At 36.1% G+C, this 27,100-nt stretch overlaps 1 protein-coding gene across 4 annotated transcripts in view; it reads right to left on the reverse strand.

Annotated features, from left to right (window-relative positions):
• Window positions 1-27,100, reverse strand: part of LOC129253120 (neuropeptide CCHamide-2) — a 52,865-nt gene that overhangs the window by 20,980 nt on the left and 4,785 nt on the right. Inside the window, exons 1-2 of one of the 4 annotated variants that reach the window (XM_054891375.1) lie at window positions 12,678-13,117; window positions 55-135 (exon numbers count right to left, since the gene is read on the reverse strand). In XM_054891375.1, coding sequence (XP_054747350.1) covers window positions 55-130 — 76 coding nt within the window. In that variant the 5' untranslated portion in view covers window positions 131-135; window positions 12,678-13,117. Of the gene's footprint in view, window positions 1-54; window positions 136-12,677; window positions 13,118-27,100 lie in introns of those variants that run through there. The other 3 variants (XM_054891378.1, XM_054891377.1, XM_054891376.1) reach the window with 3 other exon arrangements.

Raw genomic sequence — 27,100 nt, forward strand, 5'->3', positions numbered from 1 at the left:
GTATGTTTGGTTGTGTAGCTGTAAATAGTTATTAGGCTCGTATTGTTTACTTACTCTTTGCTTGGCCTTGTTGGGCTGCCAAAACCACCGCACAGATCATCACCAACAGGAAAGATACTGAAGAATTCATTTTCTCTAAAATTAAATAAAGGAAAAAGTAAATTAGTTCATTATTTTTCATTTTGTTTTTGTATTGTTTAGTATTTTTGATTTTGAGTGCTATTTTTACTCCCCTTAATAGGTTAGCACTTGCATGTATGTGCCCATAATTTTGAAATTGGTCTAAGTAATATACATATGTATATCTTGCTTCGCTATAATTAGGGGTTTGCATTTGGGTAAATTAAAAAGTACAATGGCGAGCATAACTGCGAGAATGGTATTTTTTTATTAAAATTTTGCAGCGAAAAAAAAATAAATTATTAAAAATCAATGCGGTTTTCTAGCTGCTTAAAACTTGTCGTTATTTTATTAAACTTTTCTGAGCCATACCCAAGAACTGTCGAAAACTTTAATTAGAAAGTACAAAATTTAGATAAATATTTGTTGACAAATAATTGAGAGTTGTGTACAAGTGCAACCGAATTCTTTTGCCACATTTTTAATCCAATGTTCGCCGCTACATAAACCTAATCAGTTCCAAATAAGATCAGTGGCACTGCTTTTATATCCAAGTACCGCCAAATTTTTTTATCACATCTTAACTTCTGTATACTTATTTTAAAATTTATTTAAATACATATGTATGCATATGTATATAGGAAGCTACTTAGCAGTGGGGCATCGTCTATCTTGCTATATGCTGTCGAAGCAACAATCTGCAGCTCATACATGAATGGCATCAAGTCGGTATATTGGTTATGTGTCCTCAGGGTGTGCTGCACATTCCGCACAGTAGGAGGATGCTGTGTTGGTCCTCGCGGGTATGCTAGCGGTTAAGCTGACTGCACTCAAATTCGACGAAATAAAAAAACATCGAGCGGCCTGACTAACCGAAAGACTGAACGGGCCACCGTACGTAGCAGGAGGAATGGAGGAACTCCATGAACGGACGGTGGACGTATCGATTGATTTCGAATAAGATCAAATGGATAAATCGAAAGCATGGACAGATAGATTTCTAACTGACCCAAATACTTAGTAGACATGGGTGCTTTAAATTTTATCTGCATAGATTTAAGCACGAAGCAACCCGTACTGCACCTTTTGCGACGGTCTAGTTGAAGATGCAGAGCATGTCTACATAAATATATATTTATGGATAATTGGCGCTTACACCCTATTTGGGTGTTTGACCGAGCTCCTCCTCCTATTCGTGGCGTGCGTCTTGTTGTTGTTCCACAAATGGAGAGACCTACAGTTTAAAGCTGACTTCGAACGGCAGTATTTTTTATGAGGAGCTCTTCATGGCAGAAATACATTCGGAGATTTGCCATTCCCTGCTGAGGGGCGACCGCTATTAAAAAAAGCTTTTTCTTAATTTTGGTGTTTCACGGAGATTCGAACCTACGTTCTTATAGAGAACGTACATATAGAGTACGTCAATTATCCTTTGGGAAATAAAACAAATAACTCGAACATATTATGAGATTTATTGTAGGTATCTATTTATTATGTATTTGTGCATCCCTTATAACTACAGGTAATTTTCTTAATTTATTTTTTTAGAAAGGGCATACATACTATAGATTCAAAGTCAATCTGAAGGCAAGATTTGATACTGATTTGATGATGATTAGATACTTTGTTTTTATATGACATTTGCATGCTAAAAAAGGTATTGGCCGACGAATTGAGGGCACGGTTCTACTTTACTATGCTTTTATCATGAATATAAAGTTATAAGCTCTTTACATACATAAATCATACATATATCTTTAAAGCTGACACTGCGTACTGTTTAAATATAAGGTTGTCAAAAAAGTCTTGCGGTATTTTTATTGATTTTTCAATTGTTCATAAAATTGGTTATAATAATGCGATTTAAGTCAAATATGCGCCGTTTTGTTCGATGACGAGTTCCCAACGAGATGCCAACTTCATAATGCCCCTCTTATAGAAGCTCGCTTCCCTATTGTCAAAAAACTCGGAGAGCCAATTTTCATAGGACTCTCTTGTGGACAACTTCCGAATACCAAGCTCGTTCGCCATGGACAGAAATAGGTGGTAATCACTTGGTGCGAGATCCGGACTATACGGTGGATGCAAAAGAACCTCCCATCCGAGCTCCCGGAGCTTCTGGCGCGCCACCAAAGATGTGTGTGGCCTGGCGTTGTCCTGATGGAAGACAATTCGGCCTCTGTTGATCAAAGATGGCCTCTTCTGTATGAGTGCTGCATTCAAGCGGTCCAGTTGTTGGCAGTACAGGTCCGAATTGAGCGTTTGGCCATAGGGGAGTAGCTCATAGTGGATGATTCCCTGCCAATCCCACCAAACACACAGAAGAACCTTCCTGGCCGTCAATCCAGGCTTGGCCACCAACTGGGCAGCTTCACCGCTTTTCGACCACGACCGTTTGCACTTCACGTTGTTGTAAGTGACCCACTTTTCATCGCCAGTCACCATCCGCTTCAAAAACGGGTCGATTTTGTTGCGATTCAGAAGTGATTCGCATGCATCCATACGGGCAAAAATGTTTTTTTGCGTCAAGTCGTGTGGCACCCATACATCGAGCTTCTTTTTGAACCCAAGCTTCTTCCAATGGTTTATAACGGTTTGATGACTCATGCCCAGCTCTTGGCCGATGCTACGGCTGCTACTATGCCGGTCTCTTTCGATCAATTCAGCGATTTTATCGCAATTTTCGACGACAGGCCTTCCGGACCGTGGCGCATCTTCGATCACCTCTGCACCAGAACGAAAACGTTGAAACCATCGTTGTGCGGTGGAAATGGAAACTGTATCGGGTCCATAAACTGCACAAATTTTATTGGCAGCATGAGATGCATTTTTGCCTTTATCGTAGTAGTACTGTAAAATATGCCGTATTTTCTCTTTATTTTGCTCCATGTTTGCGACGCTATAACTCACGAACAACTAAAAGCAAACAACAATTAATCACACACGTGTTAGCACGTGAAAAGAGCTTTCCAAAAAGCTCTAGCGTGAACCGATGCGACGAATACAACTAGAACTACGCGCTTGCAAAGACAAGCTTGCGGAAATACCGCAAGACTTTTTGGCCAACCTTATATAATGGAAACAATTGAGTCCAAAATGTTTGCATAATGAAGTTCACCCTAATACGCCTAACAGTTTTGCCATGCTTAACAGGTAGCAACTTTAATCGTTGCCTGTGTTTTGAGATTAATTCATTTATAAATACGAATGTACATATAATAATAAAAATAGCCCAAATTACATAAAATTCGACAAAGTTAGCAAAAACTTCTTAAGCTGCAAGACGTGAGTGGAATGTTGGAGCACCAATTCATACATATGCATATGCAAGTACACATAAACATACATATCTTCTCATTACGCAGAGGATGTTGGACATAGCTTTAATTTTTATTAAGAATTCATAAACGAATCTAATGCAGCCAAATGCCTAATCGAGATATATTATTTACAGTTATTATTTATTTAGAGCGTTTTCTATGCAGTTATAATAGTAACACTAATAACAAGTAAGGAAGTGCTACAATTGGCACGGGCGGAACTTTATGTATCCGAAAATTTAATTTCAGCTGACTGTTAAGTTAAATGAACTCATAGACACTAAGAGTTAAAGCTTCTCACATCAAACGGACAGAAGCTTAAGCATAACATATAAAAAGGTCGCGTCGTTTTTTTTGATCTCAAAAATATTTGGATCGAATTTAAATGGTGTGGGGATCAATATGTGTATCATGTTTAGGTAAGCTTTATTGGCATAAACGCCTAAAAGTGGGCGTGGCACTGGATAGTTTTCAAAAATTTTCTTTCATTGTATTTCTGTAGAGCACCAAGTGCACAGACGGACGGACGGACATGGACACATCGATTCCACTGATCATTCTGAGCATTTTCGTTTATATACTATATAATTACCCTATCGGCAGATTTATTTATTTTACAAATAACATTGTACGTCAGTCATATTTGATACAGCGGCAGGCAGGCAGCTGTAAACAGACAAGCAATGAAGCGCGTTAAGTTTGAAATAAATATACTTTTTTTATTTAGTAACGAAATGGGATCAATAGTTTTGCGCCATCTTGTATGTCTATGTATATATTGGGTATCGAAATAAGTTTCCGTTCTTTCTTAGCCAAAGTTACGAATTATTTAAACAATTAAATAATACATTATATTATGTGAAGTGAATACATTAAATTATGTGAAGTATATGCCATAGGAAGCTACAGTTTTACTCAATCTTTCAGGCAGCTTACAGATTCCTCTGATGGAAAATTCGACATGTTCGACGCCATGTTTTAGCTGCACTTTTCTTTAAAAGGTGATAATGAAGCATGACTTCCCGCAAATGCTGTTTTTTCGGGACGAACATATACATTTTTGACGTCAGATAAAAAATGATATTTACGCTTCAAATGAACGTTAACTAAAGCGGTCGAGACCTCACATATACACTTTCAAATTAAAAGTATATTACTAGAGCGAACATAAAAATAGTATCAGCAGCAACACCTCTGTTACATGGGCGACGTTGAGCGACATACATATAGTGCAGCAAATAAAGAGCTAGTTGCTTCGCTAACTTTACTGGCTAAACTCAGCCAAAATCGCCTAAGCGGTCAATCAAGAAGAGAAAAGAAAAAAATTCTAGGTTCCAGCTCAGACGAGTCTTAAAAAATAGGTATATGTTTTGAAGAAAATACGAGTATAAGTTAAGAAAAATCATTAACAAACTTACAGTACTTTCTACATTAAACAACTTAAAGCCGCCACCATGCTGCGGATAGAGAAGTATGTATTGAAGCTTTTCCCACTTCACCAACTCGAATATTACAAAGTTACACCCATTTCTTTAACTATAATCCTGTATTCTCTCGTTCTTGTTATGGCGAGTATCCGAGCCAGTTAGACGGAAAGTGGATAATCAAGAACACGATAATGGCTCAAGACGCATCAAAGCGCAAATGATATTTAGTTGAATAATTAAATGAATAAATAAGAGACATTTATATTTACTTCCACATAAAATACTTTCGGTATAAGTTTCTACTGAAAATTGAATATTAACATACGATTATGTACTACTTCACTACTTCAGTTTTTAAGAACTATAGGCAAGTTTTTCAAAAAAACACACGTAAAATTCAGAAAAATGCATGCATTTTTTATTTAAATCGATAGTACAGTCCATATAATTTAATGTTTGAAGATTATTTCATGCAAATGTTGACCGCGACTGCGCTTCAAATGGTCCATCCGCTTAGTCCAATTTTGGCATACTCTTTCCAATGTTTCGGCCGGTATCTCACATATAAATGCTTTAATGTTGTTTTCCAATGCGTTAATTGAAGCAGGCTTGGCTGAATAGACATAAGCTTTAACATAGCCCCACAAAAAATAATCTGGGTGGCCAATTGACAGGTCCCGAACGCGAAATAAAATGTTCACCGAACTCGCCTCAACAAGTCCATTGGTAAGCGTGTTGTGTGGCATGTGGCACCGTCTTGCTGAAACCACATGTCATGCAAGTCAAGCTCTTGCATTTTGGGCAAAAAAAAGTTGGATATCATTTCACGGTAGCGCTCACCATTCACAGTTACGTTACGATTCGCAGCATCTTTGAAGAAGTACGGTCCAACGATACCTCCAGCCCATAAACCGCACCAAACTGCGACCTTTCCTGGATATATTGGTAGCTCTTGCAATTCTTTCGGCTGATCTTCACTCCAAAATCGACAATTCTGCTTATTTACGTATCCATTGAACCAAAAATGAGCTTCGTCGCTGAACACAGATTTTTGATAAAAAAGTGGATCTGCGGCCAACTTTCCAAGAGCCCATTCACTAAAAAATCTGCGTTGCGGTAGGTCGTTCGGCTTCAATTCTTGCACCAGCTGTATTTTGAAAGGCTTCACATTTAAATCCTTTCGCAAAATTTTCCACGTTGTTGAGTAACAGAGGCCCAATTGCTGCGAACGGCGACGAATCGATAATTAATGATCATCATTAACACTAGCCGATACAGCTGCGATATTTTCTTCAGTTCGGACTCTACGTAAGTGTTTGGTGATTTGATGTGCAATAATGTAAATTTGATTCTAAATTTAGTCACAATAGCTCGAATAGCCGCTTCAGTGGGTCGATTAAAATAGAAGAAGCGCGATAAACTTTCTTAAAAGAACACGCATTTTTATAATAAAATTCAATGATTTGCAAGCGTTGTTCGTTTGTAAGACGATTCATGGTTAAATTATAGACTAAACTGAAGATGTTTGACAGTGAAACAAAACATGAAACGTGCGTCAGCTGTTTAAACCAACTGTTTAAAAATATAATAGCTAAAAAATCACCCGTTACTACTTCCTGGGCTAGCCAGAAGCAATGGCTATGTCTTGTATACATAATTCTCTATATATTTGATTAGTGTCGAGAAAGGGACGCCCATCAATTTTGCGTGTACTTAACTTATATGTATAATAAATTTACGAGTATAATAAATAAAATAGTAAAAATTAAATTATACCTCCTCAGCTCAAATTTAACTTTCTTTAATTTATCGGTATTTAATGTGCAGATGAAAATTTAATTCCAAATATAAAGGCCAATTTAGTTCCACACAAGTAGTCATAGAAATATTATATTTAGATGTAAGAGTGCGCATGTACAGCGTCTTTCGGGATGGAGTTTATTTTTAAAATTCACATATTTTGAATAGATTCTTTTGATGAAATTTTCTCCACATGTGCTAATTGAAAACTTCGCAACCGCCTTTCTCGACATTTTTTTGTTGTTTTAGATTTCGACATTCTTGCAACAAATTATCGATACATCAACAGCCGTACCATCAGCAAAAGGACAAAAAATTTGACATCGCAATTTGTTAGCGGTAAGCGCAAATTTTAATCTTTTTCAATACTTTCCCTTATGGCAACAATATTTTCAATTGCACGTGCACTAGAATTCTCCTGCCAAACCAATGTTTTCTTTCTCTGAAATAAATTTCTATGTTAACATTTCTTTCTTTCATGAATAGGATATCGCAGGTTCTTGATTGTTCAAAGGAATTGCTTAACATAGGTGCAAAATTAGGCAGACAATTTATTAATGAGTTGGGAGGTCAGTACCATGAAAATCAGGGATCTTCTGAAATTTTTGAAAGAATTCACTCTGGAGAGTGAAGAGAGCTACGTGGCATTACAATGGGCTATGAGCTTGAGTGGTCCCATAGTGGACTACCGCTATGACTTAACTTAGCCTAAAAAAACTTATACATCCAATTTTATTTTTGAGTATTAATAAACTAAACTTATTTTGAGTGATGGAAATCTTTATTTTGACCTTTACGTGCTTCCTTAGGTTAGGTTGAGTATATCTGACTGATCTGAATATATCTCACATAGACTGCAAGGGTCCGTAGTGGTTCTAGGGTTGTTGGAGTCATGTTGAACATGGCTCGTTTTACATGTCTTGGCGAGTTCTAATAAACAGTTTAAACTTTCAGAGATGCTACATCCTTCAATATGCTTTAGAAAGTGTAATGATCCCAGGCAGTTGTAACGAGTTCTGCTTAGATCATGACAGTGAGATGTTCTAACGTACCCTTTTCTTCTTTCAGCGCATCGTTCTGGACCAATCACATTTTAGCTGCGTGATATGGAGTGAGACAATCTCACGTCAGTACTTCAACCTAAATTTTACTTTCCTTTCTTGGGAGTGATAAAATAAAGTTAGCTGCTTTGGTATAGACGTATATAGACTGTGCTTCCAGAGTTAATTCCTTGTCTAGTTTCGTCTCCAAAACTGAGAGTGAGGGATATATGTATGTTCGATGTACACATCCTAGGCGAGCGGGTGTCTGCTTTAGCAAGTGCACCTACTCTCTCATTTCCCTTTAGTCCTGGTACCCAGTCAATTGTGACATGTGCATTCTCGCAGAGCTCGTCCATTTTGGATCTACAATGTTGCATGCTAATTCGGCTGCTTTGTTTACAGCATACCTGTAGATCTCAGCGTGAAATATGCTACAGCGGTTAGGAAGCCTGAAATACTTTTGGAGATCAACCTGCGGGCAGAAGATACGCGCTCCCTTACTTGCCTGTTTATATACATACTGCAGATGTCTAGTTCACAAGTGTCAATGTGATTAATTTTGCGCCACCTTGTATCTGTTACTAGTCGACAGTACCAATTTGCATTTTGTTTTTGCACTTTAGCTTATCTGTTAATGACTATAACTTCTGAAGCTTATGAGACTCCCGAAAATATCTTATTTAAACGATAATTTTCAATATTTTTATTGATTATGGTTTGGTTGAAAAAGTATTGGAAATTTAAAACGAAATTTTGAGCACTAAAAAGTAGAGCGTTTAAAAAAATATTTATAGTTAAAAGTATGAAGATAATTAAATTGAGATACTGTCTAACTTATAACTTTTCCAAAGGGGTATTTATGAAAATTGGATTAGTAAATTTTGAATTGGTTTCAATACTTTAGCCTCAGTACGACAGAGGCAGGACGCTTAAAGTGCTAAGGATCCCCCGCCATTCAATTCCCAAATTTATAGCGATGATCACCGGTCAATGGGTGATCGGAACTTATGCGGAGAAGTTTGGACTTCCGTACAACCTCCATTGAAAGAGACTGTTGAACACTTTCTTTGCAAATGTCCGGGTCTGGTGGCTAGGCGCTTGAGGTTCCTTAGCGAGTCTTTTGGGGATAGCCTTGGGCAGTCCTCCAGCCTAGATCCCGTTTCTCTCCTCCTCTATATCAACAGCACTATATGGCTGTAGATGGTTTTTCTTCCTTTAAGTTGTGAAATTTTTCACAGGTAGTGGTCTGATTTGGCATCGATGTATAGTTTTTAAAGATACACCAATTTCGCAGTGAATTTTAAAAATTAAAATAAGTTTTTCTTTTTAGTAAATCATAGGCTTTCTACTAAAGAATTCTCGAAAGAGGCACCATCAAACTCTTGACAGTTTTCAAAACGAACTACTAGAAACAAATAAATTCGAACTAGAAAGATCCTCTATGTGTATTTGCATTTGGATTTGTGCATGTTTCTAAGTCAAAGTTAAAACCGTGTGTGCTAGTTTCTGATATGATACTTCAACTTGTTTTGATTTGAATTTTCTTATCAGTGATTATTATGCAGTTTGCATATTTACATATTTTCGTACATATGCACTAATATACAAGAGTTTATATGCCTGCATATGTGTGGGTGCGTATGATCATGTATTATGGAAAGATTTATTGGTTAAATGCTCGTGCCATAAGTGATTTTAATGTGTTAATCAATGAACATTAATTGGAGCAAAACATGCTTCTGAGCGTAATCACATTAGTAGGTATTTTATAGGCTGCGTGTAAAAGGAAAAACATCTGGCACACGCATCAGGTTATGCATACATACGAGAATACATATATATAATTACTAGGTCAACCAAAAATTTACCTTAGCATTTTTTCTTATACTTTATCACAAAATGCTCAAAATGGAAATGCTAATTGTAAAAAGATAAATCCTTTTTGCCATATTTGTTATAAAATTTATTCATACATAAATTAATTTTTCTCCAAATTTGCGAAATACTGAATTACATTCATTAGCCTGATGACTGATGATTAGCGATGACTCTATTAGGATTTTGGGCGTTGGTTATGACAGGCATAAGATTTTATTACTGGGAAATTATGAGGTAACATGTTTGAAAAAAGGAGCTATGTTAGATTAGGTTAGGTTGTAGCGGTTACCCGCTAAGGGACACACTCAGGCTCATAGCCCATTGTGGTTCCACGTGTGGAACTTGTCCTTATCTTTCCTGAAACTAGCGTGAGCTTTTCAAAAATTTTAGAACTCTTAAAAAAAAACTGGTGAACTTACGTCTGGATAGAGCCTACGCTGGATATATAGGACAATGTCATGAAAGTCATGTTGTCTCTTCCTCATTGCAATCAATGTGCTAAGATTATGCTTATTTTGGCTTAGCAGAACTTCTTTGCGTTTAACATTGTCCATTGTCGGGCCATTCTGTAGGTGGGTTCCTTACGTCATCTTTCATTCGCTGGTCTTACATTTTCTCAAAAAGAAGGTCTGAGGTCTGCTCCCATTCGAACGTCATTGTCTGTGTACTCATCAGCCAATTTGGTCTCAAGTCTCGCTGATTCATCCGCCTTGTAGTTCGCCTTAATGGTGGAATGGCCAGGAACCCATGTTACCTTTGGGTGAAATAACTTAGCCATCTGCGTGGCTTTTCATGGCTCTCTTAGGAATTGTCGTCTGCTTTGTGAGGGAAAGGCAATTAGTGAAAAATCATCAAATCATCATCAAAATGGAGTTAAGGCCATTGAAAATTGTTTTACTAAAACTCGAATTTGTGTGAAAATATGATACAACATCTTTTGGTTGACCGTTTCATTTCAAATGTGAAAAACATCGTTTATGAATTCTTCTGAACGTATAACAATATTCAAAGAGTTCACTTCTAATCTGCCACTGCCCGCACGCCCGATAAAACCACGGTGTGCAACGTGGCTTTACGCCTACTTTACGAACTTCGTTGTCAAATCGAATTTATTTAGAATTTTTTGCCAGAATCATTTTTGAAGCTAGAAACAACAAATCTTCACCTGTATTTACACTTTAAATGAAAAGAAGGGATTGCTGTATTAAAAAAAACTGTAAGCCAAATTGAATCTGGTTTGAAAAATATACAGCGACTGAAACATTTGCATTTAAGTTCGCCTCTATTAACAGCGTAGATGTAGAATAGCCCTTCTCCATGTTCAAGAATAAATTCCGCGATAATAGGCCGTCATTTCTTTTTTAAAATATGTATATCCAAATATTTTGTTATTTATTGTAAATAAATAAGTTAAATTTGAATTTTTAATTCCATATTTATGGAGTCAAATTTGCAGGCAATATTTTATTGAGTATGTGAATAAGTTTCCGTCCTTTCTTAGCTAAAGTTACAAATAATATAAACAATTAAATAATACATGAAATTATGTGAAGTATGTGCCATTGAAAGCTACTACTTTACTTCATCTTTCAGGCAGCTTATGGATTCCTCTGAAGAAAAATTCGAGTTCTTTTGATTTGATCCATTCATTGAGCTAGTTTGCGATGCTCTCGTAAGAATTGAACCGCTCTCCAATAATGGCTGACTGCATTGATCGGAATAGATGGTAATGCTAAGGTGCAATGTCTGGTGAATATGGCGGGTGGGGTAAGATTTGCCAATTCAGTGCCTCTAAATTTAGCAACGTGTAGCCTGGCGTTGTCATGCAACAAAATCAGTTTGTCAATTTGTCATGTCTACTATCCCATTCCAACCGATTTTCTTTGAGAGCTGGATTCAAATGCATTAGCTGCAATCCGTAACGATCACCAGTGATGGTTTCAGGTGGTTTAAGGAATTCATAATAGATGACAGCCTTCTGTTCCCACCAGATGCACAACATAACCTTTGAAGCATGAATATTTTTTTTCGTTGTTGATGGACCTGGTTCACCTGGTAGATTCCGAATTTTTCGACGCTTGGGATTATCATAATATACCCATTTTTCGTCGCCCGTGACGAGCGATACAGAGAAGCTTTTATTTTCTGCCGTTCAAGAAGAATCTCACATGCCACCAAAAGTCTCTCTGTTACCTGCTTTATGGACTATTCCCATCGCGTGCAAACGTTTACCGACGGTTGATCTGTCAAAATCCAACTATTCAGACATATCATCAAGTGTTCGACATGCGTCTTCATCCAATAATTGTTGTAGTTGAGTGTCTTCGAACTTGCCACTTTGGAATCGTCGAAACTACTCTTTACAAGTTGTATTTCATGAAGCGTGATTACCGTAAATATTGATCAATATACGAGACGTTTCAGCTGCATTTTGCTTTAAAAGGTAATAATGAAGCATGACTTACTGCTAATGCTATTTTTTTCGGGACGAACGTATACATTTTTGACGTCAGATAAAAAAAAGAATCTTCACTCTTCAAATGAATATCAACTACTGCGATCGAGACCTCACATATACACCTTCAAATCAAAAGTATATTACTACAGCGAACACAAAAATAGTATCAGCAGCAACACGTATTTTACGAGGGCGGAAACTTATTCCATACCCAATAGTTATGTTGATGCTGACAATTCCAAATTTTATCTTTGAGCCAGTTACATATTTCCGCGGAATGAAATGAATTCAAACTTATTTCCAAAACGGTTGACGTGCCGATCAATCTGTGCGTTCATAGAATCAAATTTTTATCGAAATGAAACTTTATGTATGCCAGTTTGTTTTGAAAATTCGAGAGGTGACATAAAACTACAGGTCCCTCCATTTGCGGAAAACAGAAAAACCGCGCAACGCAATTTCGACTCGACCAAACACGCAAAAAAGGGTGTAGGCGCCAATTATATTTACAAATAATCAATTGAAGAGGCAACTTAATCAGAGCTCATTCAGGAGCCACACTGAATTTTTATTTCAATCCGAAAATATTATAAGTAAATTAAAATTAATATTCTTTCACCCACAAACTCACCTTTAAAATTTATTTTTACAGCTTCGTGTTATTGGCTGAGCTAATAATAATTACCTTCACGTGTCAAGTTCAATTTGTAATCTAAACTTATTTAATATTTCTAAATCTAAAACAGTTGGCTTTTTCGTTCGAAATAAAATCGTTGTTTTGGGTTTTTTGTAAAGTAGGTACACAATAATCACAGATACACATAATTTGTTATTGGGGTTTTTAAATAATTTTGTTTTTCAGTTTTAATTATGTTTTTTTGCATTTTTTTAGTAAAATTTTTTTGGTTTTGTTAATTTGGATTTAGTTAGGTGTTTACACTAGTTGCACTATTATCATCATTACCGCAGAAAAAACGTACTCCACTACTATATGCGTTAATTTATGATCGAGCGCTACAATTTGTTAAACTGTATGACTTACATCTTCAAAAGTTTCCGATGAAGTGTCAGCGAAATCTTTGCTGAGTATTGATTGAGGGCAGGCGCTAAGCCAGAATAGCCTATCTCATTGCAAAGGAAAATACAAAAGTGTTTTATGCATGTGTGCTTATACATATGTGTATGTATGTACAGCGTGGTTTGGTTGTGGGAACACTAAAATATCGCTACAGGTTATTCCTGTTGAAAAATTCATTTGTGTTTGATATAGCGTCAAATCTTTAAATACCCAAACTCCAAGTTTTTTTTAGATTACTTTTCACGGTGAGCATTAAAGATCAAAATGCCGACAAAGCCAATTTTATATGTTATATATATTTCTACTATTGAACTACTATTGGTTCTCATAAAAATCCAACTGCCGTTCGAAAGCCACAATTTGTGAGTTAGTACTAAGCAGCATGCTGGGAAGTTCAGTGTAAAGAATTGTCTAGGATGTGTGTACTATATTGCAATAATTATTTTAGTCTATCGTAAAATTTTACTATATTTATTTCTGTAGAATATATTAATCCACTGCATTGCATCTGTCCAATTTTTTTTTAAGAACATAATGGAAACCCATAAAGTAAGGTCTTGAAGAGTATAGACCGTTGATTGGCTCTTCAGCGATTTGCTGACATGACCAGGTTGGCAAAAACTGAAATTGTATTGGTGATATATGAAAAAAATCAACGCAGCTATTGTTCATGTTACTTCGTTGCCGTCGGAACAACGACTGATTGGACGAGTGTGTGAATACGTGTGAATTGGAAATGAGCGAGAAGAATTATGCTGCCGAATCTTTGGTGACATGATAGTCGAAGTTACTTTCACAACTTTGCTTCGAATGGCCAAACCTGGTAATATATCATCCTTATAACTTCGATCAATTTGATAAATTTTACACCGAAACCGAATCGATTTCTCTTGTTATTTTTCCTACAAAGTAATTCCGTTATTCTTTGTAAACAGTTCTAAATATTTAAATAGTTCAGTTCAAAAATATTTAAAAAATGTCCCAATAAAATGGCGAATTTTTTGCAAAATTTAACCGAAATACAGGATCATACTTGGAAAGGTTATGCGGCCACCGTAGCCGAATGGGTTGGTGCGTGACTACCATTCGGAATTTACAGAGAGAACGTAGGTTCGAATCTCGGTGAAACACCAAAATAAGAAAAACATTTTTCTAATAGCGGTCGCCCCTCGGCAGGCAATGGCTAAACCTCCGAGTGTATTTCTGCCATGAAAAAGCTCCTCATAAAAATATCGGCCTTTCGGAGTCGGCTTGAAACTTTAGGTCCCTCCATTTGTGGAACAACATCAACACGCGCATCACAAATAGGAGGAGGAGCTCGGCCAACCACCCAAAAAATGGTGTACTTGGAAAGGTTCATAAATTATTGAACAAAATAAGTAAAACAATGATTAGGAAATATTTGCTGAGGCCGAAACAAAATTCTATGGTCGTATTTTCGAAAAGGTTCATAAACTATTCAACACAAAGAAGTAAAGAAATGCTTAGCAAATTTTTGCTGAGCCCCAAACGAAGTTGTATGGCCGAGCATGGCCGAATTTTTTTTTTTAACTCATTGCACATTAAACATGTAGCAGCAGTAGAACTGCAATTTTTTTGTTTCTTTTTATTTGGGCTCTTAATTTTCAAATTTTGTTTAAATTACACTAACTATCAATCTTTTTTTATCGAGTTTTGCATTCAGCAGCAAAACCGTTTAATGTGCCGTGGTTTAACTTTAAATTTTACTATGGATTGTTGACATTTTAACATTTCTATGCATAGGCTGTGGCTGAGTATCGATATTAGATGATAAAGTAAAGCCATGCGCTTGATTGATTATTCGAACGTGTACAAAATTCTTGAGTACAAAATTCATGATTTATTAAAAGCAATTATTTCATTCCAAAAGAAAAGAGTTTTACTAAATATTAATATGTTTCAGTTACCGATTATAAGGAGTGCGAAAATCAAAGAATTTTTTGAACTAATGGTCGAATGCGACTGGGTAAGGAGCTGAAGATATTATAAATTCGTTAAAATATCAATGTATTTCTTATATTAATCATTATTTATTTTTTGAGAACTATGCCATTCAAATTAAAAATAATACTATTTAAAAAAAAAAAAAAAATTAATATGCCAATGGCATCAACATTACAAAATTGCATAAAATTGGCATACTCAGCGTATACTTTGGCTTCTCGACAATCAAAAGCGGGACTTTCGATTCCCAAAAATTAATAATCACTCATAGTTTAATGAAAGTATGAGTAAAATATATATTTAAGATATGTTTACATTTTTTTCTCACACCTTTCATGACATACCTGCATACTTATGTATATATTTTTATGCCTATGCTGCTGGCAACTGTTAGCGTAGAGTGCGCAATTAAAACGAGAGCAGTTACAATAAAAAATACACCTCACAAATCGGGATCCTCCAATAGGCTTTCGAATATTCCACTTACCGGCTTCCTATTGGCTGATTTATTTTTATTTTGTATATTTGTTAAACCTCATATATACATATCGCTCATTTACTGCAAGAGTGTCATAATTCAAAAAACCAAAGTGTTGAGGAAAACAGCTACAAAGTTTCCAATTTACTACGCCTGCCTAGGTAAAAGTATACTATTTTTTTATCCAATGAGTATAGATATCACCATGCATTTTTTACGTAAAAAAAAATAAAAGCTTGTGGTCATTTCAGCATACTCATCTAAAAAAATTGTTTTTGGATTATGACACTATTGAAGTATATAAATACACATACTGCATGTTTTCCACAAAGAATATTTCAAATAAACAAATTATATATAAAAATGTGTATTTTTTAAAATACGACTACTTGAAATTAACTCGCTTGAGTGCAGATGAACCAGAGTATTTAATAATAATAAAAGTAATTTATTTTTCAACTCAGGGTTTGTACTCTTTATTGACGATTGTCACACGCCGCGGTGTACGAGTATAGTCTTCCGTCTGTGCCTTTTTTGTTTTTCTCATGTTGTACATCTATGATATGTATGTATGTGTGCATGTATTTGTTTACTGAAAGCTTTGATGACGATTCTTTTAAAATTCATTGGCCTCAAAGGCATGACCAGCACCAAGAAAATGTCGTTTGCTACTGGTGACTTGTTGAAAGCCTTGTACTGTCTAGGCATTTCTCTGTCAGGTCAACAACAATGCTTCTAAGCAACAAAAAAAATTATTATTATTATTATATAAGTAGAACTCACTGAGATTGGTTCTTTAGCGTTAATCACTTCGGAGTATTTAAGTGAGAAAAATATCAGACGTTTTAATAAAAATAAATGGACGCACTAATAACTATTTATATATGTACATATGTGCGATATGTATGATTTAAATATAATCATCTGTATGCTGAGAGATCCATAAATAACCACTTGTAGTGCTATTTTAAGCACCGCAGACTTGTTATTAAATTTTCGCGTCGCTGATAAACAGGGTAATGTGTACTTGCAGACTAGGTGAACCATTAACACTTAATGTGAAAATAAGTATGTTGATAAATATTTGTTTATGCGGCAAGTGTACATATGTTTGCACTTGATTAATCTATTCAACAGTAGTCGCTGTTTATTTACATCTTTATAGTAGTAGATACATGAAAATTTACTTATAGATATACATACATACTCAATTACAAGTACTCGCGAGAATTTGTGTATGTTGTTGTTGTTGTGAGTATATACTAGTGATAAATTAATAAATATCATCATATCATTATTCTACACACTGTTGTCATAAATACTACCAAATGTTTTGGCTTTTGCCAAATCAAGCAGTTGATTGGATGATTTTGGATTACCGAGAGTGGCAAATATCCATAAATAATAAAATACCACCATCATGTTATTGCCTATAATGAGTTCATTTGATATCAAAATGATAAGCGATGACATTAAGTGACGTAGCCACATAAATAGCTACTTCTAAATACATACATTGTAGATATGTATGAACGTATATAACCATAAGGGGGGGCGCAAAATGAATCACCCTATCACAAATTTTACAACCGTGGGTGGACTCGCATTATCTTGACGACAGGACATCAATGATTTTCATCGTGGAAAATTATTACTTAGCGCTGATATATAGACAACTACGTGGTATATTCGCGGTCTCTCCCATTTTCTTGTAGGTGAGTTTCAGGTTGAAGTGATTGCCGTTTCGCGTGATGTGTGTGGAAACACATTAAGCCCAGCTGCATCTTTGTTATACTATAGGTACTGGCTGTGGCTGGCAATAGTAAGTCTTCGAGTACATTTCTATCCTTAGAAAGTATCAGCGAAGGCATTGACGTGGTTCATTACATTAAAATTAAATGAATAGGAATTTTTCATTATTTCGATGCCGTCAGAATTATTACCTTTATCCTTCCAATTCTGGCACTGTCTGGCTATCAAACCCAAAAAGAAGTTACAATTTATGAAATTACTGTCACTTTGTAACAGTTATCCGCACTATCTGAACCAGAAATTGGTTTTTGTTACCCACACCTAAAATGTCACTCATACGACCCGTGCGCCAACACAATTTCAATATGCATACTATTTGCTTGTTTAAAGGTTTTCTCTATATAAGGAGGTATTTTTCCAATAGCGATTTTTGACAGATCTCGCGTAACTACTGTCAAAAAAAAAATACACAATTTCTTTCAGTATTCATTGACATTTCATCGTGGAAATACTTTTGTCTCAACAATGTTTACTGGTCGTACAATTGTATTACGAAAATCGACGCTCTATGTAAAGTGTTTATCGAACGCTCAGGCCAACTTATGGTGCTCAGCGATGAGACCGATTTTTGACTTAATACCTACGACTTTTCCGTATTTGGGCTGAAGAGCCCAACTTTTTCGTATTGGGCTGAAGAGCAAGCCGAAGCTATTCAAGAACAGACATTACATCCATTGAAAACAACCGTTTGCTGCGACCTATGGGCTGGAAGAATCATCGATCCATATTTCTTCAAACACGAGGCTAGCGCCAATGTAACACTAAATGGCGAATGTAACCTTAAATGGCGAACACGCTATCGCGCCATGATTATCGACTTTTTGATGCCGGAAATTTAAGCCCGTGATCTCCATAACATTTGATCCGCCCATGATCTCTATAACAAAACGGGGTTACTTGCATACATCCCGTGAAACAATTGATTTAGTGAGTCGTCGTTTCGGTGAGCAATTTATCTCCCGTCTCGGACCAGTGGATTGACCACCAAGATCGTGTGTTATCACACACTTTTATTTGTAGGACTATGCAAAGTTTTAATGCTTTGTGGATAAACCAGCTTTGATTGAGGCATTGGAAGCTAACACCATTAAAGTTGTTCTCGACATACCGACCGAAGTCTTCCAGCGATTCATTCAAAATTGGTGTTTACGGATGGCCGAGTTACGGCGCAGTTGCGGAAGATATTATCAAAAATAATAAAGCTTACCCAATCAATTTGAGTTTTCTTTGTTTTATTTCAATTTAAACTCCGATACCTCTAAATTAATCACCTTTTATTTATAAGTGGAACCGGGATAAGTAAAAACATAAATCTCGAAATAGAGATTTCTAACATTGAAAATTTTTTTATTCACTAAAAAAGTTATTCAAAAACAAAACTGGATGATGAATTTTGCACTACCTTTTATAAATTAGAATGAAGAAATAAGAATAATGAGTTTCCGCTTTACTTTAAAACGAAAAGCAGTAACTATAATTTAAATATTCGTAATTTTCAGGAAATCCATATAATTATATAATATGTATATATAAATAAATAAAAATATATATAATATGTGGGGAAAAAATAATATAAAAATATAATATATATAATTATAATACATAATTACATAAAATAATTTTATATATTTTCATAGTTACAAACACTTTCACTTGAAATCATCTTGAGCTTTAGCAAAAATGATATATGTAATACAAAGGGTTAATATGTTTCCCAACACTTGCTTGACATAATAGTCAGATATGAGAGAGTTCGATTGGGTTGTCACTTCTACCTTGTTGAATATGTCTTGGGCGAGTTAATCTTTTCTTGCGCTCCAATCGGTCAATGGGCTTACAAAAGTCCCTCAACTGATGAATGGCTTTATCTAGTTGTCAATGATATTTGTTGAGAATATAATATAATTTCGGAAGTAGCTTCCTTGACCTCAGCCTCTCAGTCATAAGGAGTTAACTTGAGGACTGACTTGATCTTTAGGAATAAACAAAGTAGCAGGATTTGATATCGAGTAACGTTGTAATGCCTTTTTTTCATCAAAAAGTCTTGTGTAATGAGCGAAAAATGAGTCGGCGGGTTGTGATTGTGTAAGATCCGGTCATTCTTTGTGAGTGTGGGCTACATACGCAATTACTACAGAATACCGACATTGTCAGCTACTGTTTGTCTGGCAGGAACATATGGATATCTGCACCTTCATTGACAGCTCCCATTTCCCGCATGCTGCTCGCTTTACTTATGGGACTCTGGGTCATACTCCAATATCCTAGTCTTATTTTCAGTACCTGTTGGGCTATTGATTTGAAAATTCGACTGTAACTAATATAAATGAAGGTACTCTCTTCTCAGACATATACTTAGTCCTGCAAATAAATTTTTCGACAAATTTTAAAATATGTACGCAGAAAAAAATTCCGTTATTTTTGCTTTTGTTCGTTCTACTCATAAACTATACTTAGTTTTGTGGCAAATTTCGTTTGTTAACAATGGAGTGGGGAGCTAAAGAATATCGCATTGCAGAGATTGCATTACGTAATTAAGGTAAACGGACAAGTGAGATTTATGAATTGCTGAAAAAACTTATATTTCGAGAATGTTGGTTTACCGCATGATAATCGTTTTTCCCGAACGTCTGAAGTGCCAGACAGAAAAAGAAGTGGTTGTCCTCGCGTGGATCGAACCAGTGCAGCCATAAAAGCTGTTCGAGAGAGGATTCGCAGAAATCCCCTTAGAGAGCAGAAAATCATGATCTATGCCAAGACTAATTAGAGATGATCTCCACATGAAAGCCTTCCGTCGCTCAACTGGTCATCTTTTGATAACGCGCTTAAAGAAAATTAGACTCTACAGATGTAACGGTCATGAAAATATTATTTTCACAGATGAGAAAATTTTCAACAGACGTTTTTAATAAGCGAAGCGACAAAATCTTGCTCCAAGGGTTGGGCGTGGCCAGCATCCAGCTTCCGTAATGGTTTGGTGCGGAGTGTCTTGTAAAGGCGTTACATGTTTTCATTTGTGCGGAAAAGTGGTTACGAACGGGGCAAAATTGTACCAGGAGGATGTCTTAGAAGGCGTGGTGAAGCAGTTGAGCCGTACTCTCTTGAATGAAGAGCGTTGAATCTTCCAGCATGATTCCGCTCCAGCCCATAAGGCAAAAACCACCCAGAAGTGGTTAAAAAAATATTCCTGGGTTCATGACCACAGAAAATTGGTCGTCTGGAAGTCCAAATCTGAATCTATTGGACAACAATTTGTGGTTAAAATTGAAGAACATGGCCTGTCAAAGAGCTCATAGAAATTTGGAGAGATTGGAGTCTCAAACAATCTTTGGTTCGAGCAGCGACGTCAATACCAATGGAAACCGTGTGTGCAGCAATAGCTGAATGGTCTAATCGTTTGAAGGCTTGTGTAAAAGCAAATGGTGACCATTTCGAATGAAAAGGTAAAAAACATGTTTTTTTTTTAATTTGTTCATGATTAAATAAAACTATATATATGTATATATATATATATTTATATATAAATGATTGGCGCGTACATCCTTTTTGGGTGTTTGGCTCCTTCTCCTATTTGTGGTGTGCGTCTTGATGTTGTTCCACAAATAGAGATACTTACAGATGTTTTTTAAGAGGAGCTATTTTATAGCAGAAATACACTCGGAGGTTTGCCATTGCCTGCTGAGGAGCGACCGCTATTGGAATGAACTTTTTCTTCATTTTGGTTTTTCACGGAGATTCGAACCTACATTTGCCGAATGGTAGTCACTCACCAACCCACTCGGCTACTAACTTCATTAAAAAAGTATTACAATTTTTAACTAAGTATGGAATATGTAGATGAACGCAGTGTTGCCGGTTCCTTAGTAATAATTAAATTACCGGACTTTAATTACCACACCTCGGACATATTTATATCGGCATAAAGGTTGCAAATTGCTTACACAGTTACTCGTATGTATGTAGGTATGTATAAATAGAATATACGAAATATGATAAATACACATAAGCATAATGCATAATTACGAGTAATTGTCGCGAACCTCATCCCGAGTGTCCAGCATTGTCCGATAACTAACTCGCAAATTATTACTGCGAACAACATCTACACGCTTGGAAAAAATTAAAAAAAATAAATAAAATAACGAAATAAACTTGTGCATCTGGAGCGTTGTAAACAAATTAACTTTGCCACTAATTTAATTAGAGATAGAAGCACAAATAAAATTTCTCAAACCGATTACGTTTGAAAAGTGATTTTTGAAAACAAAAAGGGGTCGAAATGATGTGACCATTCGACCTATACGCATGTCATTGGCGATAAGTGCGGGAATAAAGATTAGATTGGTGATTTTTTCGCACAAACAACAACGCAATGGAAATTATTGCACACGTTGATATGTATATATACATATACATACATACATATAAGAATATGGCCATGCACGTATGCACTCGTAGTAACATAGGAAGCAAGTGAAGAATAGATTCCTACAAGACACTGCTGATATGATATGAGCACTCTAGGCGCTGAGGTGTTTCTGATGATGCAATTGTTTAATCAATGGTAAACTCATTATAGGTAGAGAACGACCGAACTTCTATTTTTAAGGCCTAAGTTTAACCGAAACCAAACCGAACATTTTCAAGGGCCCATGTAATAAACCGCCACGGACGTCTTAACATTAAAAAAAGCAAACAAATGTTTTTAAGATTCAGTTACATTCATTTCACTTCATGTATAATAATTATTTTTACATGTGTACATATAGTAATTATGTAATAATCATAGTTGAATAATTTTATATGAAAATTAATCATTGAGTGAAATAATGAGAAGCAGAAGTTTGCACTTCGGCCTTCAGATTTTTTGTGCTTACTTATCACAACACCTCATCCAAGTCCAGTTCCTTCATTAAATCTGGGATAGAGTTGGGCTGGGTTGAGCATATGTGCCTTTCTTCTGGTCATACCAGACCGAAATAGCTATTCCTTCATAGTGCAAAAACAGCAGCTTGTCTGCATTTTCAGCTTACAAGTGACAACTTCAGGCAACATAAAGGGTTATGATGTACAATTTAAATCTCGGTGAATCACTCGGAACTAATGAGCATATGTAGATAAGCCACTCTGAAAAGATACTGGTCTTTATGTTGACACCCTGCTATCAGTATAAGAAACAGGAGAGAAGAATAAGTACCACCGTCAATTAAAGATGGCTTCTTTTAAAATTTGGGGGCTTCAATTTGCTATAGAAATATAAAATCTGCTATAATATAAACATTTAAAATAGAAAATGTGGGCTTTCATATCAGTAATCTCTGCTTCTTGGCCGCAGATACTCATTAAGGTAAGTTTTCTTAAAGGAATGCAAATTGTGCAAATGTTCGGCCAAAGTTTGGCTTTTATTTTTACTGAACCTAAACCGAACAGAACTTTTGTGGGCGAACATGGCTGAAGCCGGAGCCAAAGTTTGGCCGTTCTCTAATTATAAGCAAAAAGCGTTGACTTCATTCCGCTGGCTATCATTTTGAATGGTGCTTATTCAGGATTTGAAGGGTCTGCCATTGATGGAAGCGTTTGAGTTACCAATTTCTTTGTCGCATACTGATTTGGCCTTCACCTTATGTGCCCAGCGCAAGCGATTTTCCCTCAATTTCACAATTATTGGAGCCACAGGAGGTAGCTCTCAATTCTGATGAGTTTATTGTTTATTTTGTCGAGTTTTATTACGCACGAAGCCCAACGTAGCATTCTCATCTCCACCACTTGGAGCCTTTGCTCCTGCTTAACGGACAGCGGCCAGCATTCAGATGCATACGCAATTGCGGGTCGGACCACAGTTTCATAAATGCCGCCTTTTAGTTTCATCGGCATATCACACAGAACACCTGACACTGCGCGCCAACGTTGTCAGCTGGCTTGAATACGGTTCGACACTTCTCGATCAAGTGTGCAATCATTGCTTAAAATGGATCCAATATATTTGTAGCTCTCAGCTGTATCCACCTCTGAGAAATTTTTGAATTTGTTTTCAGCTTATGCGCAAGTCCAAGATTTCAACCCACTGTGACTATTTATTTTGTAAAATTGTGTAGTCTGCTAAGCAATATTGTAATGAATGGTAATAACACTTATTTGACATCCAGCTGCGCCCAAGTATTGCTAAAAAAAGAGTTGCTATGCACATAAATTATGATCCTGCAAGATTATTTTAATTGCGTGCAATTTCAATTTTGTTAAAAAAGGTGAAATGCTTGGCAGTATTTACAAAATATTCTTAAATATGTATGTACAATATGTAAAAATGTATATTTTTATTGATTTCAGTGTTTAACTTAATGTCTCTTAGCGTTTGCAGTTGAAAAGCAAATATAATATTCTATTAACTACGAAAATTTGATTAACTAATCTATTAATAATAGACGTAAATTATTAGGCAATTTGTTACTATGAAAAAACCCATGAAATTAGTTTTCAGACAGAAGTAATATCATTCATATATGTTACATTCAAGGTGGTGCATAATTAATTATCCAATTTTGTTTTTTAATAAATTTTTTACTAATTAAATAAAAAAAAAAGATTTTGTGTGATGGAAATCTTTATTTTAACTGTTCCGCGCTCCACTGTTTGTCTGTTTGTATACCACAACTCTCTAGTTCACAAGTGTCAAATGTGATTGACGTACGAGGCCATTTTTAAAAATTATAAAGCTTCGCAGGCAGTTGACCTGATTTGGATATTTTTTATCATCTTTTGACCATATTTTTTATTAACGTATAGGTCTGTTCTGCAACTCAACTGCTATTTACCACTTTGATGCATCTCGATTTATGCCAATACTATAGGATTAGTATTTTCCTGTCCTTGTCCAATAAGTTATGCGGTTCGATAAGAGAGGGCGTTGCTACTAGCCTATATTTTTTTGTTATTTTGGTACACTCTTCATATGAACGTATATGAAATATCATTTCAATCTGGTAATTCATTCTTTGTTTACAACCAGGAAAAAATGGTGTATCATTCACTGATTGAAGTTATATTTTCAGAAGGTTTAAAAGTAAATTAAAACTTATGAATGAATGTTGAAAAAGTATAAGGACTTCTCGCCATCAATTAGTATAGTAGAAAGCTGAAAGATATTTAATAGAAGCGCTAGGCATCTCATGGGACAGTGTATTGGGTTTAAGATCAATGGAACAAAAACATATTCGATTGCGACTTTCTGAGCAATATTTGGAGCGATTCCGAAATGATAAATTTGATTTTGTGCGTCGATTCATAACTATGGATGAGACTTGGGACTATCACCATGATCCTTAAACAAAAAAAGAGGCTAAAGAGTGTTGAAATCTGGTTCTTCAGCTCCGAAACGAGGTCGAGTCCAGAAATCGGCCAAACATCAGTTTTTTCGGATGCGAAAGGAATTTTGTTTGTGGACTACTGGTATAACCAATAAATTCTGAATAATATTGTAACCTCGTAGACCTGCTGAACGAAAAAAATAGTGAACAAAGACCCAGTTTGCAGAAGAAAAAAAATATTTTTCATCAGGACAATGCACCGTGTCACAAGAGCATTTTGACAATGGCTAAAATCTATGAATTAAAGTTCGAATTGTTGGAGCATCCACCGAAATCATATTTTATTTTTTCATAGCGACTTCCATCTGCTTCTATTATAGATGAAAACAAATTCTTGCGTGGAAAGCTTTCTTTATCAAATGATGAGGTCATAAAAGCTGTGGAAGCGTATTTTGCAGCCGTTCCTGATTTTCACTTCAGGGATGGAATTTATAAATAAGCACCTCCTTGGATCACGCGTTTTGATGTTCCGGGAGACTACTAAACTATAAAGTGTATTTCAACCTAAAAAATTTTCATATTGAACCGGAAAACTTATTTTAACCTAGTACTACCATGAATAATCATGCGTCTTTTTTACTAGTTCGTTAGCGGTGCAGTGTGCAGGATGCGCCAGTGATAATGCAAAGTGATCAGGGATCACTGCAAAACCCGCTCATTCAGCACACTTCTGCATTTGATAAATTCCATTTGTGTGATTATATGTCGATATTTAAGCATTACGAACAGCAGCTTCGCTGTCAGAGTAAATGCTAAATATGTATGTATCATATGTTATTCAGTGCCAGTAGAGGTCATGTACCAAAGAGCGTCCCTAGCGAAGAGCTTATCTACCATTTCTTGCAGCCTAGAGCCATCCGAAAAATAGCCGTAATTTATTAACAAAATAGAGTGCAGGAATAGCATAGTTGCATTCATTTTATTTTCAACAGTCAACATACGCCTCAATCCAAACAAACACGCCCAATTAAAGAGAAACGAAATTGTACAAACCACGGTGATTCATTTATATTGATGTTATGTAACGGCATTTATTTGAGTGCAAATTAATAATGAAATTAATAATAGAGTAGTCTATAAAGTTTAAGTGCTCAGCTTCCATAGCCGTAGGCTAAATATACTTGCTTTGTAGGAGGAAATAGAATTATGAATAAAATAAAAAAGAAATTTTTAAAGCTAGCCAGCGAAAGTCGTACAACCTTCCACTTCCTGCCCTGGACACAAAACACACTTTTCTGAGCCAAAGCTTTTCTATTCATTTGCTTTGAATATTTATTCCTTTTAGCTTTCATGACCATTCATTCAGGCATTGGGCTAAAGAAAATGTTACATGCTAACAACCCGGATAAGTACACATAACAGTACAGGGTCCGGCACTCGAAGTATAACCAACTTTAGACCGCTCGCCGAGAGTAAACGCGAAAGAAGAAAATCAGTAATGGATTTCAAACGTAATAGTGTGATTGCATTATATTTGGCTGGAACATCACAACCAGCGATTGTTCGTGAGCTCGAGCACTTTAAAGTAAATAAAGTTTTCGTTTATTGCACCATTACTCGTTACAATGTTATTGGTAGCTTCGCAAAACATCATGGAGGTGGTCATCAAAAAACTGCAACGTCATGTGAAATGATTCAAAAAGTGACCAAGCGACTTGAGCAAAATCCCCGATGAAGTGCCAATCAAATGGCGAAAGAACTGAAAATATCTGACCGTAGCATCCGCCGCATACTGAAAAAGCATCTCAAAGTCAAGCCTTACAAAACCCTTGGCCGAAAGCGGTCAATTTCCGAACATTGTGATTTATGACGAGAAAATTTTTCAAATTGAGCAATTCGTAAACTCCCAAAACGATAGGGTTTGTTTGACCGAGCGTTCATACGAGAATTAGAGTCATTGATTGGCCACCAGCAGGCAGCACCCGCCACAGGTAATGGTTTGAGCCACTGTAGCCGCAGATGGGCTCTCTTCAATCGTTTTCATCGAGCCTGGCGTCAAGGTAAATGCGAAATATTATCGGGGAAGTATTCTGGAGGTTTCTTTGAAGTCACGGGCAGACAAACATTTTGGTGACAGACTTTGGACGTTTCAACAGGACTCGGCACCCTCTCACAAAGCTCGAGTGAACCAAGAATGGTTAAAAACAAAGTTCCGAAATTCATACCGTCTACACAATGGCTCTCTTCACTAGACGCGGATCGGATGGATTATTCTCTTTAGCCCATTTTGGAGAGCGAGGTCCGAACTAAAAGATTCACCAGTCTCGAGGTGCTGAAAAAAGCCATTCTCCGTGAGTGGGCCAAAATATCTGCAAGTCCCATTCGACCAGCTTGCGATTCGTTTCTACACCGTCTCA

The sequence above is a fragment of the Anastrepha obliqua genome, chromosome 1, assembly GCF_027943255.1.
Source record: "Anastrepha obliqua isolate idAnaObli1 chromosome 1, idAnaObli1_1.0, whole genome shotgun sequence".
NCBI classification, from domain to species: domain Eukaryota; kingdom Metazoa; phylum Arthropoda; class Insecta; order Diptera; family Tephritidae; genus Anastrepha; species Anastrepha obliqua.